Below are 20,285 nucleotides of genomic sequence, written 5' to 3' on the forward strand. Positions count from 1 at the left end.
GTTATTGGCACTATTAAACCATCTTCCTTCTTACTGCCCATAAAAACAGGTGAACTTCTGGGCTTCCCTGTTTATGCTTCCCGTGGAAAACGAAGCATAGCCATAGGTAATTAAAAAGATGATAAATGACCTCCTAAAAAATTATACAATACTATAGGCCTGCTACTTAGACACAAGACGGCTCATGGGAACACTGGACCCCCATTTACATGCTCAACCGAATCATACAGTTGCAAGCTGTTTTAAAAATCATCACTAATAAAACCAGTCAAGCCTTGACTATTCTGGTCTGGCAAAAAAACAAAAAACAAAAAACTCAGATAAAAAAATGCTATCTATCAAAATAGACTGGCTCTCGACTACTTGCTAGCAACTAAAAAAGGGTCTATGAGAAATTTAACCTTACTAATTACTGTCTACACATAGATAACCAAAGGCAAGTAGTTAAAGACATAGTCTAAAATATGACAAAAGCGGCACACGTACCTGTGCAAGTGTGGCATGGACTTAATCCGAGAACCATGCTTAAAAATTAGTTCCCAGCACTAAGAGAATTTAAAACTCTTATAATAAAAGTTACAATAGTAATAAAAACCTGCTTACTGCTCCCTTGTTTGATATCTGTAGTTCTTCAAATGATTAAAAAAGCTTCATTACGATAGGGGTGGGGACAGCCCCGGGCCCAGCGGGCCGTCTGTTCGGCTCCAGGGTATGTTACCCAAAGAATGATAAAGTTGGTTTTATTTCAAGAAGTCGATCGAAAAGAAAGCCTCAGCGCTCTAGAGTTCAGCTGACGGGAAAGGGGGTGCGCAGCCTCGAGTTTGAGAGCTATCTGGAGCCCCAAAACAGGGGTGGGCTCTAGCTCCCCGCACGCCCCGACCTTCCATCGTAGGAGTTGGGGACTTTTCCCAGCCAGACACTTCTCTGGACACCAATGGCGGAGGCAGTACTTCTGATACCCAGGAAAACATTCTGGATGAGTTACTGGGTAACATGGTGTTGGCCCCACTGCCAGATCAGGACCCCCAAGCCTGGCTGTAGCCCCTGAGCCCTGCCCTTAGCCCCTGCAGAGCCCCAGCCTGGACAATCCCACTCCCTTCCCAAACCTGGAGCCCTCTGAGAACCCACTGAAGCGGCTACTGGTGCTGGGGGAAGAGTGGGAGTTCGAGGTGACAGCCTTCTAATGGGGCCGCCAAGTCTTCCAGCAGACCATCTCCTGCCCGGAGGGCCTGCGGCTGGTGGGGTCCGAAGTGGGAGACAGGACGCTGCCTGGACGGCCAATCACACTGCCAGACCCTGGCATATCCCTGACAGACAGGGGAGTGATGAGCTACGTGAGGAACGTGCTGAGCTCCCTGGGTGGGGGACTGCCTCTGCAGCGGGCTGGGCAGTGGCTCTGGGCCCAGCGGCCGGGGCACTGCCACACATACTGGGCAGTGAGCAAGAAGCTGCTCAACAGCGGGCATGGGCCTGACGGTGAGGTCCCCAAGGACAAGGAAGGAGGCGTGTTCGACCTGGGGCCCTTCATTGTAGATCTGATCACCGACACGGAAGGAAGCGGACGCTCACCACACTATGCACTCTGGTTCTGTGTGGGGGAGTCATGGCCCCAGGACCAGCCGTGGACCAAGAGGCTCATGATGGTCAAGGTTGTGCCCACGTGCCTCAGGGCCTTGGCAGAAATCGCCCAGGTAGGGGGTGCCTCCTCCCTGGAGAACACTGTGGACCTGCACATTTCCAACAGCCACCCACTCTCCCTCACCTCTGACCAGTACAAGGCCTACCTGCAGGACCTGGTGGAGGATATGGATTTCCAGGGCCCTGGGGAGACCTGAGCCCTCGCTCCTCATGGTGTGGCCTCTAACCTCCCCACCCCCCACCACCTCAACCAATAAACTGGTTCCTGCTATGATCAAAAAAAAAAAAAAAAAAAAAAAAAAAAAGCTTCATCACTACCTTAGTTCACCAAAATACTTCAGCACAAGTGTACTATATAAATCTCTATCAATCTATTGCACAAAAAGACATAAGTAGCAAAAATAAGAGTGAGAACTCCCACTAATAAAAAGTGAGAGTCTCGGCCAGGCGCGGTGGCTCAAGCCTGTAATCCCAGCACTTTGGGAGGCCGAGACGGGTGGATCACGAGGTCAGGAGATCGAGACCATCCTGGCTAACACAGTGAAACCCCGTCTCTACTAAAAAATACAAAAAACTAGCCGGGCGTGGTGGCGGGCACCTGTAGTCCCAGCTACTCGGGAGGCTGAGGCAGGAGAATGGCGTAAACCCGGGAGGCGGAGCTTGCAGTGATCTGAGATCCGGCCACTGCACTCCAGCCTGGGCGACAGAGCGAGACTCCGTCTCAAAAAAAAAAAAAAAAAAAGTGAGAGTCTCAAAAGGGGGGAATGAGGAACGAGAGAGACCCTCTCATATTGTTTTATATTATTTTATACTCAGTACCTGTTTTAAGAAAAAAACAAGGAAGTAAAACCAAAGACAGGCAGCCCGGTGCCAGGCCCAAAACCAGGCCTGGGCCTGCCTGGCCTAAACTCAGTAGTTACAAATCAACTCATGACTTAGAAACCGATGTTCTTGACATTGTATAGAACATTGTGAAACTCCCTGCCCCGTTCTGTTTCACTCTGACCACCGGTACATTCAGCCCCTGTCACGTACCCCCTGCTTGCTCAAATCAATCATGACCTTTTCACATGAAATCTTTAATGTTGTGAGCCCTTAAAAGGGACAGAAATTGTGCACTAGGGTAGCTCGGATTTTAAGGCAGCAGCTTGCTGATGCTTCCAGCTGAATAAAGCCCTTCCTTCTACAACTCGGTGTCTGAGAGGTTTTGTCTGTGGCTCATCCTGCTACAATAAGAAAACAAATTTCTTCTGTTCTTTTGATTAATGAGAAGGCAAATAGGGCACCATATGTCAGCAGGACACCCTGACTGATGGTACGAGTATCTTCCAAAACAATGTGCTCTGTTTTTAAAAATTTCATTAATTTATATGCAGTCTCAATATTGATGACAGAAACACTGCTCTAGACATTAAATAGAGCATTATTTCTCACACACATCTCCATGTCTAGTTTGGAAAAGCTCCTGGGGTCTTTAAAATTTTGGATGCTCAATTGTCAAAGAATACAGGCATGTAGTTCAATATGGCAAGAGATTCTTGGTCAATATAGTAATGCCTTCAAACACTAAGCATGCCAGTCACGGGGTTTCTCATGCTGACTGCCCCCAACTACATCCCCAGATCAGGTAACAGCCCTATGCAGTCAAGTTCTTTACACTGTGAGACCCCACATTCCTAGTCACAGCTGACTAAACCAGTGTGGGTACGTGACGGCAGTCTCCTGCTACAGACCTCTGATGAAAAACTCAACAGTGTTAATCAGATTCTCTCTCTCAGGTATTTGAACTGGGAAACAAGAAAATAATCAGGCAATTAGTAGTGGGAGTTGAAGCTGAAAGAAGCCAAAATGAATGGGAGATAAGCAAGTTAAGAAGACGAGAAGAGCATTCCAACCACTGCTGGGTTCACAGGAAGTTTAAAGTGAGTGAGAAAGGAGAGAGCTTGAGGTGGAGAAGATGTATACAGACTAGAAGGAAAGAACCTACCATAGGATAGGAAGAGGGCGCAGAGCAGTTGTGCAGAGAGAATCAAAGATGCAGAATGTAAGGGGGTATGTGAAGAGAGAAGGAGAAACAGGTGGATAGAGACACAAAGCAGGAAAGAGGAGGAGACACAAGAGACCAAAACACACATGCAGACAGGAGACCCCTGAAAAACAGACAAACTAGCCAGTTCCTAAAGAGGCTGGCATTGCTTCCTGCCATTCCAGTCACTCTGTGTGGAAACATTCGGAAAGAGTGGAAGGCTGTGGCATTAACTAAGTATTAAGAAACTCAGAAACACCTTGAGAAACGGTAATGCTCAGTTTAGTTTCTGATAGGTTTTTATTAATTTTTTTATGCAGAGATGAAAATCATATTAGTAGTCATCTTATTATGGAAACAGTCATAGGCCTAAGGTTTTAAGATAACTTCTACGTTATGTCACTGTGGTAAGAAGCTTAATTTGCTAAACAAAGATGGTTCAAGTTTTTATCATAGTATATGGAATATGTAATCAAACAGTCTAAAAGGTTTTATAACGACAAGCAGCAACTCCTTGTCCCATCTCTCCCCAACCCCAGTCTCGCTCCCTGGAGGCAACCATTTTTAATTCCCTTAGCTATTTCTTCTGATATTTACCTACATATTTCTAAAGAATATGCTTATCAGCTACCTTCTGATTTATCACTATGAAACATCTACTGATTTCATTATGACACAAAAGAGGCTAAATTCACATACACCACCTCTGTCCTGCTCTTCCACTATTCTCCCTATATTACTATTTTTAGATCCTCTTTTGTTTTTTACCAAATTTGTAACTTGCAATGTCTTTAAACATCTGGTTTTTGTGCATCAACTACAAACCATACCACTTGATCTCTCTCTTTACAAGATGAGGATTTATTAAGGGTGTCTTTCCTGCCCTTCAGCTCTATCTTCTAATTCCTATGGGTGTCTCATTTTAACATCCTCTTTCATCAACACTAAGAATCACTCCCACTCTTGCACTTAGAACTATGCCTTGCACATGATGGACACTTTACATATTCCAACCCATTTAATCCATAAAACCACACACAGCAGGTACTATTATTTTTTTTTCTTTTTTTTTTTTTTTCAGACGGAGTCTCACTCTGCCGCCCAGGCTAGAGTGCAGTGGCCGGATCTCAGATCACTGCAAGCTCCGCCTCCCGGGTTTATGCCATTCTCCTGCCTCAGCCTCCCGAGTAGCTGGGACTACAGGCGCCGCCACCTCACCCGGCTAGTTTTTTGTATTTTTTTTTAGTAGAGACGGGGTTTCACCGTGTTAGCCAGGATGGTCTCGATCTCCTGACCTCGTGATCTGCCCGTCTCGGCCTCCCAAAGTGCTGGGATTACAGGCTTGAGCCACCGCGCCCGGCCCAGCAGGTACTATTATTATGTCCATTTTATAGATGAGGAAGTTAAGGCCCAGGGAGGTCAACTAACTTGCCCAAGACCTCCTGGATAACTGACACAGGGTAGGATTCCAACTCACACAGTTCACCTCTGGGCTCTGTGTCCTTCATTATTACAATCTGCTGACTCTGATTTTTAAGCATCTCTGAATCTCCCAACACCACGGTACTCCTCTAAGATATTTAATATTACTACTTCACAAGAGCCACTCAAAATATTCCCATTGCCATTGCCTCAGTGAATGTCCCAGACTGTTGAAAAGAGAATATGTAAAATTCTGCTTTTTAGTTCTGACATCTTGCTAATATAGCAAGTAAGCATTAAGACAGTCATAATTCCACATACAATTAACTTCAAAATAACAAACTGAAAGATATCCCTGGGCTCAAAGCTTCATACTCCCAAGCAATTACCTAACACACTGCCTGCTTCTTTCAATCTATTTGTCCCAAATTTTCATTATTATCAGACAGCAATCCAAGGATAGCCTTGAATCCCACCTGGCCCATAAAACATTTTTCTAATGTTGTTGTACCATTCATTAATCATCAGTTCTAAATTCCATATAATAATTATAATTCACAACTTCATTTCAGGGATAAGCTTTTAAACAAAGACTAGGAATTCAAGAGAATAATTTATAGCAGAATATTATTTAAGGAAGAACATTCTTACCATATTGAATTGTTGCTGTAGTTTTTCATTTGCATAATTTATGCAAAACTGTTCAAAACTATTTATCTCAAATGTTTCAAATCTGTAACCACGAAGATAATATGGAAAGGGGAGAAAAGGAACAAAAAGCTTTTTTAAAATATTCAAAATATACACATTAGGAAGAAAGAAATGGGACATTCCCCAACATTGTAAAATTTTCTTTCCATATCAGTGAAGATAAAGATTTTAAGTCAGTAACAAGAAATATGTACCCAGCAGATGAGCATCAGCCATGCAGCAGAGAGGCTTTTTTTGTTGTGTTTTGTTTTGTTTTAACGGCCCTAGCATGCAGAGGTGTTCAACACTATGAGTTTTTGAGGGCTCATTCACCCCCAAGTGGGGAACATCAGAATTATGATAAACCCATTGCTCTTGCCAATTTACTGACTCACAGTGTTACACACACATAGGAGAGAAATAGGAACAGAGATCCTACAGGTTCTTTTGAAAAAGAGAACCAGAGAATGAAAAATTAAGTATGAAACAAGCACAAATATGAGGGGATTTTAACAGCTAAAGACAGGTACCCAAATAAGGCAAACTAGCAAATAACATTAGATTTTTAGAATTTCAGTGATAATTTACTACATGAGCATCTGAAAATCAATTAAGTCTATGCACCAGCTAAGTAAATTAGCTTCAGATTTGAAGCATTTTGTTTTGTTTTACTTAAATTTTAAGCACCATGCAATTGCATCACCATCATCAAGGTATTCTTCAATTGTCACAGGCAAAGTTTCCCTTCTCTTTACCAGTAGGAAACAGAATCAAATGCCCACTTAGACTTACTAGACAAGTTCTAGAAAGGAATGCTCTCTGGCAGACCAATTAGCCAAATATACTCACCCGTAAATGTCCAGCACACCAATAAAAGAGTGCTGTTTGACAGCAGAATGGAGAGCCTGATTGACATTATCTACAATCCAGTTAAAAAGCTTGGCATAGATGTGCTTGGCCAAAGCATCACGGGCATTTGTGGCCTGCAGCTTGGAGATGGGCTTGATGTACGTCTCTGTGGCAGTAGCCAGCTTCCGATGGCAGAGCCAGTGACACATCTCCTCATAGTCCACACCCATGAGGTCACAGAATATGCAGAGAGGTTCATGCTTGGGCTGCCAAAAGATAATGAGTTACTTCCTATGACCAGATAAATCAAATAAGAATCTCCTGGAAAATGTTAACAAAGAGTTAACAAATAAAATTCAGCAATTTCTTTGTTATAACAAACACCAAGATAACTCAAAGTTGATTAGTGATAATAAACACATTCATCCATTAAACTGACATCCAGGCAGCATTTTGCAATCTCTTCTGGGGCTCACTTCAAAAATTACCTCTTCCTTTAACTCTTCATAGTACTTGTATCTCTCTTAAAGTACCTTCATTCATTTGGTCAAAAAATCAGTCAGTTAGTCAACAATTATTTACTGAGTGCTACTATGCGCCAGAAGCAAAAACAAACATGGTCCCTGCCCTCCTAGAACTTATAGTCACTCGGGAAAAATGGATATTAATCAAGTGATTGCTCCCTAAAATGAAAAATACCACAAAGACCAAGGACACTATGCTGAGTCCATGTGAGAGGAATATGCTCTGTTTAGGAAGCAGGAGACAGTTCCCTTGAGAAAAGGAAGGTGCTAACTGGGTGAAAGAGGGAGAAAAGGACTTTCCAAGCCAAGGAAACAGCTGGCAAAAATATTCTGTGGTAGGAACGAAATCACCTATAGGAAGGATTGAAGCTGAATGAGGGAGAAAATGTGAACTGAAGTCACAGAAACAGACAGAGGCTATACCCCAGCTGGTCTTTATCCTTAGAGCAATGGGAGACCACTGAAGGGTTGTAAGCAGGTAATTTGATAGTTATTTGTGTGACTTTTTAGATCAGAATGACTTCCATGACTTACATATCCCTGTACCCCCTAGAATATCTTCCATGAGCCTTGCATGAGTAGATGTTTGATAAATACTTGTCTATTTTAATCTATGTTAGTACATTATATTTTTCAACATCTTAAATCACATGTATCAGTGGAATCTGACAACATTTCTGGGGAACAGGCAGGGTGAACATTGTCTCTGGTGGATAAATGAGGAAATAGGATCCAAGATAACAAATATAGCTTGTCAAAAATCAGCTGGCAATTGACGTCAGAGTTGGCCTTAGAACCTGGGTCTTCTGACACCCTCATCTCTAGACTCTTCACACTCAAGCACCCCTTCCTTCTTTCATCCCCCTTTTGCCCAAGTAATCACTTTAGATACAAACCAGCACCACTGCCTGGTCAACTCCCTTACATAAGCAGCCATATACATGTATGTATTTAGAGTCTGACATCATTTAAAAGTGGGCCAGGCGGGGCGCGCTGGCTCACGCCTGTAATCCCAGCACTTTGGGAGGCTAAGGCAAGAGGATCACCTGAGCTCAGGAGTTTGAGACCAGCCTGGCCAACATGGTAAAACCCTGTCTCTACTAAAAATACAAAAATTAGCTGCTTGTGCTGGCAGACACCTGTAATCCCAGCTACTGGGGAAGCTGAGGCAGGAGAACTGCTTGAACCTGGGGGGTGGAGGTTGCAGTGAGCTGAGACAGTGCCACTGCACTCCAGCCTGGGCAACAAAGTGAGACTCCATCTCAATTTTCTTAAAATTAAAAAAAAAAAAAAAAGTGGATCAGCATTCTGTAAACATATTCTACTTGAATGTTGTTACCATATTGTTCTATTACATCAAGATGGTTAACTGTTTGGTTTAAATTCTCCACAGCTTTACTCATTTTTGGACTTCACCTATCAATAATTGAGAGAAGTCAATAATCTCCCATTCTGACAGCAAATTTGCCTCTTCTTGTGGTTTCTGTTGATTTTTGCTATATATCTTTTGAGGCTATGTCATTAAGTACATAGAAGTTTAGCACTATTACATATTCCTGGTGAATAAAATCTGTTCTCTTTAAAGATGGGATTTCATTCTGTTGCCCAGGCTAAAGTGTGGTGGTACAATCGTATCTCACTGTAGCCTCAAACTCCTGGGCTCAAGAGATCCTCCTGCCTCAGTCTCCTAGGATTACAGGCAGACACCATGCACAGTGAATAAAATCTTTATCATTGCAAAGTCACTCTATTTCCTTCTAGCACTGTTTTTGGCCTCAAAGTCTATTTTGTTCAATACCCGCACAGTGCTGCCAGTTTTGTCCTAGCTAGCATGTCTTTTCTAAACTTTTTTTTTCAAACTTTTTGTACCTCTATATTTTAGGAATGCTTCTTTTAAAAGTATATACCTGAAACTTTTTTTTTCTTTTTTCGACTTTTATTTGAGAATCGGGGGGTGCATGTGCAGGTCTGTGCACAAGTACATAATAAAGGAATATTGTGTGATGCTGAGGTTTGGAGTATGAATGAATCCATCACCTCAGTAGTGCACATAGCCGCCAATTGGTAGTTTTTTCAACCATTACGCTCTCTTGTATTCCCCCGTGTCTACTGTTCCCATTTATGACCATGTGCAACCAATGTTTAGCTCCCACTTGTAAGTGAGAACATGTATTTGGTTTTCTGTTTTTGCATTACTTAGGATAATGTTTTCCAGCTGCGTCCAGGTTGCTGCAAAGGGCATGATGTCATTCTCTTTTATGACTGGGTAGTATTCCATGGTTATATCTGAATTTTTTTAACCAGTCTAACAATCTAAGTCTTTTAGCTGCAGCATTTAGTCCATTTTTAATTATTTCTATCTTATTTTGTTATTTTGGTTGTCCTGCTTTTCAAAATTTCTTTTTCTCCCTCTTTCTTGCCATATTTTGATTTTTTTCAATCCATTTTCCTCTCCACTAGTTTGAAAGGTTTACTTTGTTACTATTCTGTTATATAATTAACATAATGTAACTAGGTAACACTAACTCAAAACACCCCTCCCAATTTATCCTCTGTTATCCAATACTTTAGTTCTACCTTTTGTGTGTGGGGTATGGTAGGGGGCTAGAGATTCATTTTATATTTTAAACTTTTTATCTAATTTTAGACTAACAGAAAAGTTGCAAGAATAGTACAAAAAATTCCCTTCACTCAGATTCCCTAAATATTAACATTTAACCACATTCCCTTTTATCACTCTCTCACTCTTTTACACACACACACATATATATATACACACACACATTACTTTTTCAGAACTTTTTGAGAGTAAATTTCAAACACAATGCCCCTTTTATCTAAATATTTCAGTGTGCATTTCCTAAAATACATGGACATTACCTTATGTAAGTACAGTATAATGAACAAAATGAGAAAATTAGCAATGATACAACCCTGTAATATAACCTGCAGATCTAAATCAGTCTTTGCCAGCTGGCCTAACAGTGTGCTCTACAAAAAATAATTAATTTTTATGGTCCAGGATTCAATCCAGGATCATGCATTGAATTTAGCTATCATGTCTCATTAGTCTCCTTTAACATGAACAGTTCTTCATTCTTCTTTGTCTTTTGTGACCTTGACTTTTTGAAGAGTCCCTCAATTTGTGTCTCTATGATATTACCTCATGATTAGATTTTGGCAGAAATACCAGAGAAGTGGTGTCGCACTCTTCTAAGTGTGTCATATCCAAAGCTATGTGATATTGATTGGTCCAAATATTGGTACTATCAATTGTGATCACTTGGTTAAGGTAATGTCTGCCAGGTTTCTTGACTGTAATGATAACTATCTTTCCCTTTGTAATTAATACATGTCTTGTGGGGAATTCTATCTTTTACCAGATCAATATACTATTATTATTTTAATTAATCAAATTTTACCTACATTTGCCCACATTTTACTAACTTCTTAGTTCATTTCTTCTTGTATCTTAGATCTTCTAACTGGGATCGCTTTCCTTCTGCCTAAACTATATCCTTTAATATTTAATATTTCCTCTAGTGAGGGCTCACTGGCAACAGCAGATTCTTATAAGCTTTTTTTTTTTTTTTTTTTTTTTGGAGACAGTCTCACTCTATCCTCCAGGCTGGAGTGCAGTGGCACGATCTCAGCTCACTGTAACCTCCGCCACCCAGGTTCAAGCAATTCTCATGACTCAGCCTCCCATGTAGCTGGGATTATTGGCATGCGCACGATGCCCAGCTAATTTTTGTATTTTAAGTAGAGAGAGGGTTTTGCCATGTTGGCCAGGCTAGTCTCAAACTCTTAGCCTCAGGTGATCCACCTGCCTCAGCCTCCCAAAGTACTAGGACTACAGGTGTGAGCTACCACACCTGGCCGCTCATAAGTTTTCAATTGTCTGAAAATGCTTCCAACTTTAATTCATTCTAGAAAGATATTTTAACCGGATATATAATTCTAAGTTAATAGTTTCCATTCTAAGAACACTGAAGATATTATTCCACTGTGTTCTGGCTTTTATAACTGCAGCTGGAAAGTGAGCTATCAGATTAACTGCTGTTTCTTCAAGGGCAATCTCTTAATCTCTCTGTTTGAAGTTTCCTCTGTCTTTGATATCATTATGATGTGCTTAGGAGTAGATTTCTTTTTATTTATCCTAACTGGGATTTTCTGTGGGTTAGTCATTTTCACAAGTTCTAAAACTTTTTAGTAATGATCTCTTGGAATATTATGTCTGCTTCATTCTCTCTCTTCTCTCCTTTATGAATTTTCATTAGATTAAAATTAGACATGATTACTCTATCCTTCTCTCTTAATTACTATTTCAAATGCTCTATCTTTGGGTCTTATCTTGCATTTTGGGCAATTTCTTCACATCTATCTTCTAGCTTATCAGTTTTCTCTTCAGTTGTGCCAAATCTGCTGTTAATTTATTTTGGCATTCTTAGCAGGTATGACTCTGCTATCTGTCATTTCTCCTAGCTCCTTCTATTTTGTTTCACTGGGGGACTTGTGATTTCTGATTGTGAGTCAATACTTCTTGTAACTTTTCTGATGGGACTCCACTGAGGCCTAGACTGAAGGTGGGTCCTCCAAAGTAGATTTGCAGTTGCTTCTGTCAGGTGCCTAGGCCACTACCGGCCCAGGATCAATTTAAGCTATATTTTCTTTACGTAGTTTTTTGAGACCTTCCAGGAACTATGAAATCAGTCTGGGAATGAATATGTGTGAGAGTCAGTTTGCTGTTATAAATTTTTAGGGAGCTAGTTTTCTGCCTCCACTTGGCACCAAAGTATGGGTCAGGTTAAGTTTTCTTTATACTCTTGGAGCGGGTGGTAGGCAAATTGATTAATAGCTCCCCACTTAGGGTCTCAGATTTAGGCAGGAGTCTTTGTGTTCCCCTGTTTATATGAGTCTTGTGCTTTGTCTTTGTCTTCTGTAGCTCACTTTGCTATGAAACCCAAAGCTCAAGGTCACTGGGTTCAGCAAATGCCTTTAAGGTGGAGCAGAACTATCAAATAAATATGTCTTACCAGTAACTTCTAAAGCTCATTTAAGGCCAGGCACAGTGGCTCATGCCTGTAATCCCAGCACTTTAGAAGGCCAAGGCAGGCAGATCACCTGAGGTCAGGAGTTTGAGATCAGCCTGGCCAACATGGTGAAACCCCATCTCTACTAAAAATACAAAAATTAGCTGGACGCTACTCGGGAGGCTGAGGCTGGAGAACAGCTTGAACCCAGGAGGTGGAGGTTGCGGTGAGCCGAGATCACATCACTGCACTCCAGACCAGGCGACAGAGAGAGACTCTGTCTCAAAAAGAAAAACAGGAAAAAACAAAAAACAAAACAAAAACTCATTTAATCTCCACCTACCCCGAATAGTGAAACTGTAGTATTTATAGCTATCATCCAATCAACAAAGTTGACAAGCACTGGTTAGAAAGTAAAAATAACAGAATTACAAGAACTGGATGGAAGTAACTTCTGGACAAGTTCCATACATTGTAAGTACTATTCCTCCAAGATGATGTTAATAACTTCTAGACATCTCAAATAGGAAAATAGTAGACTCAAATTTTAGGTAAGACTCATAGTGAAGTGATATATGTGATATAACATTAGTCATGACTTTCTTGATTAGGAGAAGCTTGACATTTGGGGAAAGGTCACAAGGGTAAAGATGAAAGATGGTGATGCAGAAATCAATGAGTTCTTTTTAAAAAATCCAGTTCGTATGCCAACATTCAGAATAGGGTTATTCATAACAGCCAAAAGGCGAAACAACTCAAATATCCATCAATCAACCAATGGATAAACAAAATACGGTATCTCCATATAATGGACTATTATTCAGCCATATAAAAGAATAAGTATTGACACATGCTACAACATGGATGGATTTTGGAAGAAGCCAGTCACAAAAGACCATATATGATATGATTCCATCTATATGAAATGTCCAGAACAGGCAAATCAGCCAGAAAACAGATTTATGGTTGCTTAGGGCTAGGGAAATTGACACATAGGTAACAATAAGTAAAGGGTGCTGGGTTTCTTTTTGAGGTCATGGAAGTATTTTAAACCAACTATGGTGATGGTTGCACATATCTGTGAATATACTTAAAGCCACTTCATGGTACACTTTAAATGAGTATGATATGTGAATTATATCTCAACAAGGCTTTTAAAAAGACTAGCAATGTTTCATTAGAAGAAATCAGGGTTTAAATTAGAATTATCATTTTGCCTTTTACAAAACCACCATTAGAAAAAAAGAGGCTGGGACAGGGGAGGAGGAATCATGCATCTAAAATTAGGACCCATGGCTTAGGAAAATTACACCTCAAATATTCATAAAGAAAATCATGAGGATCAAGCTTTCTGTAAACCAAACTCTCTGCCCATCTAGCTCTTGGCCCTTGGACTAATAAATAAGTTACAGGGCTGGATGCGGTGGCTCATACCTCACACCTGTAATCCCAGCACTTTGGGAGGCCAAGGTGGGCAGATCATCTGAGGTCAGGAGTTCAAGACCAGCCTGGCCAACATGGCAAAACCCTCTCTCTACTAAAAATACAAAATTAGCTGGGCATGGTAGTGTGTACCTGTAGTCCCAACTACTCAGGAGGCTGAGGCAGGAAAATCGCCTGAACCCAGGAGGTAGAGGTTGCAGTGAGCTGCGATCGTATGCCTTTGCACTCCAGCCTGGGCAACAAGAGTGAAACTCCGTTTCAAAAAAAAAAAAAGTTACAGAAAAAGTTTTCTTTTCAAATCATAAAGTCACTTATTTTATATTATATCATGTCTCACACATCCAATATAGTATCAAAGTAGTATATCCAGAAAAGACAAGAAATAGATTCTTTTCTTACAGGAGTAGAGAATCTGTTTTTACACAAGTGGCTATAGATCCGGAGAAAAAAGGCAACTGAGTTGAATAAATGCCATTTAAATTAAGGCCTTAATTAAGAATACCAAAATGAATAGCATGGCTCTTTCTACAAGGACCTCAAATCCTAGTGGGTAAAGGCAAGCAAGAGAGACCTTTATAGAACAATGTGATTTGAGCTACAATAAGGAAAGCAGAAGGGGGGAGTGTGTATCTAAGAAGACATGCTAGAGATCTGCCTGTGAGAAGTGAGTAAGAGCTGGCTAGGGAAGAAGAGCAATCTACAAACCCCAGGAGGGAGAATCTGAGCAAAGCCAGGAGAGACAGCCAGCCTGGCATGGAAACGGCTGGATGTGGAGTGTGCAAAGCAATGAGAAAGAAGCTCAACAGGAAGTCAGGGGTCAGTCACGAAGCCCTTTCATGTCATGTCATGTCATGCCAAGTAAGGTGTTGGGTCTGCTTCTGAAGGCAGTGGGGAGTCCTGAAACATTTCTGTAAGGGCATGATATGATCCCTTATAGCTTTAACTTCCATGAGTTTCTGATCTTGTGGGGCCACATCTGCATCACAGTCAGTAATCTCATCTATCCAACCCTCTCTCTTTCTCTCTCTATCTCTGTCACACACACCACAAAATCACTATGCACCAGGGATTAGAATCCATATTTCTTTATTCTCAGTTTGAGATTCTCCTTTGGTAATATATGTCTTTGATAATTATATTTCTGATAATATTGAGAGAGAGACTTAAAGTATATTGCTTCTTCAAACAATCTACAAATCTAAAACACAATTCAACTGCCATCCCACTAAAACTTATTCTGAACTTACAGGTATTGTGCAGCTGTCTGCATCTCGGGATGTAAATCCAACATTGCCTAAGTGAAGGATGCCAGCAAGTATTCGGAAAATTCCCATTTGATGAGATTCACTAATTCCTGAAACGAGAGTGAATGAACAAGTGATTAATTTCAGAATAGCAACTAAACAATTATAGCAGACAATTTTAAGCCTATTGTTAATTCCTGAATATTGCCAGATGTTGTGCATATTATAATGTGTCATAGCTAACAACACGTTCATCTTTGTTGACATTAACACATTAGGTAGTTTAGCATCATGGATGGATAACATGGCTGCTGACTGGCTGATTTGGCTTGAGACCTGGCTCTGGTACGGACCTATCATCTCAAATGGACAGGTAACTTCAGTATTCTATGCTTCCATTTTCTCATTTGAGATATGAAAATAATAGTGACTATTTCAAAGTATGTGAAAATTAAATGAGATAATGCACATAGCATACTTAATACACAATGTGACACACAGTAAGTGCTAAACAAATTATTGTCATCATTGTCACACACTGGGTTTAAAAGTAATAGTATTACCATTTCTATTTATCTCTGCTCCAAATACAGCCCAATAAAGCTGTTACTTCTTAAGGCTGTTTAAAAAGTAATTATTTAATTACTTCTTTAAACTACAGACCAAGTATTAAGTCAAAGAGACACCAAGATTAGAAGCGTTTGGGCTGGTGCTATATCCCAGCCTGATGAGTATGGGTCCAAATACAGCATCAGAGCAGAACTTGAAGGATAAGGCAGGATGAGAAAGCTGGACAGCTTTCGGCTTTTATCAGATCTGGCTTCATTTTTAAATAACATAAGAATCTCACGAAAATTAGATATAATTGCATGCAAATAGAAGCAGTGAAATCATTTCCAAATATGTAATCTAAGAAAGGATAATTCTGTACTGACCCTATAATTATTATTATTTTTATTTATTTATTTATTTTTTTACCATCTCCTGCATTATGACTTTTTCTTTTTTGTTTTTTGACACACAGTCTCACTCTGTCACCCAGGCTGGAGTGCAGTGGTGTGATCTCAGCTCACTGAAACTTCTGTATGGCTTTTTCAAATTCACAATTTACTGTTTACAGATTTAGCCCGAGAAGAAATGCAGTGATTGTCAAACTTTTAATATGCATATGAATCACCAATAGATTTTGACAAAATGCAGATTGTTTCAGTAGGTCTGAGAAGGGATTCAGGATTCTGCATTTCTAGCAAGGCCCACAGTGGTCCTGGTCCACACTGTAATTAGCAGTGCTTTTAAATTACGTTAACTCACGTGAGGGTACTACTCAAAATGCCATCGTATGATTTTAGAGTTATTTATATTCTGAGGTTTTTTTTTCTTTAAGTTGTAGATGACAAGTTCTAAAGATTAATTTATTCACATGTAGGCCCAACATTTTTTAAATCCCAGAAACAAGATAGTGACATCTGAGCTGCTTCAGAAGTGTTGGAACAGAAAAAAAAAATGCTGGAATAAACTACATGTAATGTAATATTCTGTCATGATGCCAACTCAGCCACATTTCCCAGCCACAGAAAGACCCCCAAAACCAAACAAACAAACCAAAAGCTCCTACAAAATGCGAGCTTGTAGAGGAGCCCATTTCACTTAGCTTCAGGTTTCAGATTTTATAAAAATTTAAGCAAAGAATTACGAGTAGCCCTCCCCTGATGCCCCAAATATATATTTTGAACAGTTTTATTGAAGTCTAATTTGCATACTATAAAATTCACCCATTTTGAGTGTGCAATTCAATGTTTTAGTAAATTTACAAAGTTGCACAACCATTACCACAATCTAATTTTAGAACAGTTCTATCACTCCAAAAAGAAACCTCCTGCCCATTTGCTGTCTAAATGTGTTCTATGTGGAATATTAAATCTTTTAGCAATACTCGCCACTTAATATAAAGTCAAGCCAATATTCTAAACAAAGGTTGCTTGAGTAAAAAAGCTATTCCTCAGAAGAGCTCAAGAATAAAGTGACATTACCTAGCAAAGTGCAGGCCTGCCTGGTGTGTGCCATCTCCTTTGCATCATCCACTCCTTCAATCACAGGACTGCCTCCTTGTTGCGTGTAATTAAAGTCATCTGCATTTCCTGTAACGAAGAAAAATAAAAGTTTTCTGGTTTATGAAAAAGCCTTGACTTCTACCTTTATGTCCACTCTGAATCAGAGGTGGCAATGGCACAGTTGAGTGTACAAGGTCTGGAGTTTGACTGCCTGTGTTTTCAATTGTATTTTAATAAAAAACTAAAAATTAAATAAAATTTAATTAAATGGGGTAAAATATTTATAGTTTATTTATGTTAATTGGTAAAATAAATAGTCCTTTCCTAAAGGTTTTATTCCAACCTACACACTAGAATAATTTCCTCAAATCCTTTACTCCCCTCATAAGAAACCCTACTGGCCTCTAACAAATCAACTCCTTTAAATTTTCTTTTCTTTTAATCAAGGCAAATATCAAACATATATAAAAGTAGAGAGACTAATATAATGAGCCTGTAGGTACTCATTACTCATCTTAAACAGCCATCTAAAATCACCTCCAGGCCAATACTGTTCCATTTATACAGCTACTTACTCCTTCTCTACCCCATGGGTTATTTTGAAGCCAACTGCTGACTTTTTATCATATTATCCATAAGTATTTCAGCATGAGATAAGCTCCTTTTTAACAAGTAAATTTAGGAACTTGGAAATTAACAGAAAACAATACCAGAACAATAAATTTAATGCCATATTCATACCTAATCGTAGCATTTTAAATTCAGGTAACTTTGCTGAGGCACAAAGCTGATAGAAGATATGATAGTTTCTCTCCTCTTCTGCCTTTGAAATAAGAAGAGTTTTCAATTACAGCATTTTAATCTAAAATTCAGAAAATTCTATCATAAAATCAGAAAGTTCTATCATAAAATAAGATTTTAATATTTAATTATCTCGGTTAAATAAATTATACTTTCCAATATTTCCTAATACTTATTTCTGATTATTATTTCTTCTGATTTATAGCCTATATGCATATATATGAATATGTGTGTGTTGGTCAAATTCAACATAAAATATCGGATAGTAAGTAATGCTTTCTGAACTAGTGAACAGCTTGATGTATGTCCACAATCATAAGATAATCAGTGCTTTTGGGGGGAAACTAAAACCATTTTTTTTTTTTTTCAATACTCAATACTATTTTCTAATGGTACCTCTTAGATTCACAGACTTCCAAATGCTTTGAAAAAAGAATAATCCCATTCTTGCCATATTGTAAACTGGACCATCTACTGTGTTGTATATAAGAAAGCCACAAATGTACATCTTCCATATCATTTTAGTTTATACATTTTAAATCAATAACTTTTATAAAATAGAAAATAAATCACATATAAATTCTAAGATAATTTTTCAGTATTTCCTGAGACTCTTTTCCACATACACATCTAAAAAATACAGTTGCAATAATATTGTTCATACACCTAATAGTTTATCACTATATCCTTGATTTTTACAGTATACTCAGTTGGCTAATGAATCTTATTAATAAGGCCAGGGTCGGGTTTGATGCCCACAGGGGGCTGATGTCTGGAAAAGAAAACCTATTATAGGGACAGAAGCCACTGAACAAATTACCAATATACTAATGACCACAAGCATGATTAAACAAGAGATCAGGTGGTTCAGCACACAGAAACTACAAAAGCCTGTGAGTCTGCAGAAATGCTTAGGTCCTCTTTGTACATAAAGGACCATACAAGTATGCCTCTTCTGATTGTGTGATTCATTTTGACAAGCCAAACATCCTTGACATTCTATATCTCTGGAGACTGGGAAACTGCTAGAAATGGTTCAGTGTCTCTAAACAAGACAATAAGGATTGGGCCTTACCATTTTATATTAAGCACTACTGGCCTTTGGTCTCACACTGACCAAGGACCATCTTTCCTCCCCGCTTACTCACTTACCTATCAATCAAACCTCTACTATTTGAACTCTAACATCTGAATCTTCTCTTAGATCTACCTCTGTTTCACCCATTCTTTCTGCTGGTTATCAAAGTAGACACTTTTCCAAAAAACCTACACAAATGGCCATCAGTGTAGTAACACTGTACTGTATGTACCTATATATTAAATATAATACTTCATTTGTATTGCCTTACTATACAAATCAAGTATTATATTTTAGGTGGTGACAAATCAGGCACAGCCCCAAAGTCAAAGCCAGAGCAACTTCAGACTGCTCAAATTATCAGACACTTTCAAACCTATGACAGACCTGGGCTATGGAAATTGTGGATGCTGTTACATGGCAGTGTCAGGGGCATTTGAACCTCAATGCAGTGGGCATGCAGTTGAGGTTAATGAAACCTAAATCTCACAGCATGAGGCAAGCAGTAGGTCTACAGAAGCCCTATACTGAGAGTATGTGATAAATCCATACCTATAGATATATAAATGTATGCCTGTTAGTGATGTAAATATATAGTATCTCCCACTTTCCAATCAAAAGGGATCAAGAGCTTACATGTGAATGTAAACCCTAGACAGATGCATCAACTGTTTTTTTGATAGTAGTTCACAATTGGGTTGTGAAGATTTTTTTTAACCCTCACTATTCTATCTAAACAATAATAAATTCTAAGAGAGGAGAAGAAGGAAGGAAAGAGGACAAGATAATTTTTTTTCCTGAGCCAAGTTCAAACTGTAACTTATTGAAAGCATGGAACAATACCTTCCCTATCATTTGGAAATATGAGAGACAAGACTAAACTAATAGCACCTGTTCTCAACTTCAACTAAGCTTTCCTGCAAGCACCTGTAGGGAAAAGTCAAACCTAAAAGTGACTAGCCCCAAAGACTATTAGCGTTTAAGTGGTACTCCCCTGCCTCTAACAGGCACCATTTTCCATGCTTCAGTCCAAGTGTGGTTGGAGGTAATATTGTCATAATATGCTCAAAACTGTCTAGAAATAAAATGCATACCAGCAAGCATGGACTCAACAATTATACAGCAATCTAACACAAGTACATTTGTGTATATGGCTGGCTTACCTGGAATACCACTCTGGATTTCTCTAAAAGATAAGTTCTCATATTGGCACCAATGATTCGATATCTCTTATCAAAACCAATCTCAATATACTTCCCAAAACGACTGCTATTATCATTCCTGGTTGTTTTAGCGTTTCCAATTGACTAAAAAGCAAGGGAGAAAATAAGATTTTAGACGTGTAATTAACAACATGACATTTACAGAATCTGCTCAGTGAGAGAAAAGATGGAGTAGAACACTGGTCCTTAAAACTGATTTTTTTTTTTTTTTTTTTTTTTGAGACAGAGTCTTGCTCTGTCACCACGCTGGAGTAGTGTCACAA

General features: G+C 39.3%; 1 protein-coding gene and 1 pseudogene across 5 annotated transcripts in view; one reads left to right on the forward strand and one right to left on the reverse strand.

Moving 5' to 3' along the window:
* The window catches only part of MYO5A (myosin VA), a 223,667-nt gene that overhangs the window by 95,451 nt on the left and 107,931 nt on the right, over positions 1-20,285 (reverse strand). For all 4 annotated transcript variants that reach the window (XM_030930343.1, XM_030930344.1, XM_030930346.1 and 1 more), the window contains exons 6-11: positions 19,963-20,106; positions 17,662-17,743; positions 16,900-17,007; positions 14,873-14,979; positions 6,626-6,891; positions 5,738-5,819 (exon numbers count right to left, since the gene is read on the reverse strand). In XM_030930343.1, coding sequence (XP_030786203.1) covers positions 5,738-5,819; positions 6,626-6,891; positions 14,873-14,979; positions 16,900-17,007; positions 17,662-17,743; positions 19,963-20,106 — 789 coding nt within the window. The remainder of the gene's footprint in view (positions 1-5,737; positions 5,820-6,625; positions 6,892-14,872; positions 14,980-16,899; positions 17,008-17,661; positions 17,744-19,962; positions 20,107-20,285) is intronic.
* On the forward strand, positions 979-1,943 carry LOC104660903 (annotated as a pseudogene). Its single transcript, XR_747781.2, has one exon. The product of XR_747781.2 is annotated as an interferon regulatory factor 3 pseudogene (transcript).

The sequence above is a fragment of the Rhinopithecus roxellana genome, chromosome 5, assembly GCF_007565055.1.
Source record: "Rhinopithecus roxellana isolate Shanxi Qingling chromosome 5, ASM756505v1, whole genome shotgun sequence".
Classification (NCBI taxonomy): Eukaryota; Metazoa; Chordata; class Mammalia; order Primates; family Cercopithecidae; genus Rhinopithecus; species Rhinopithecus roxellana.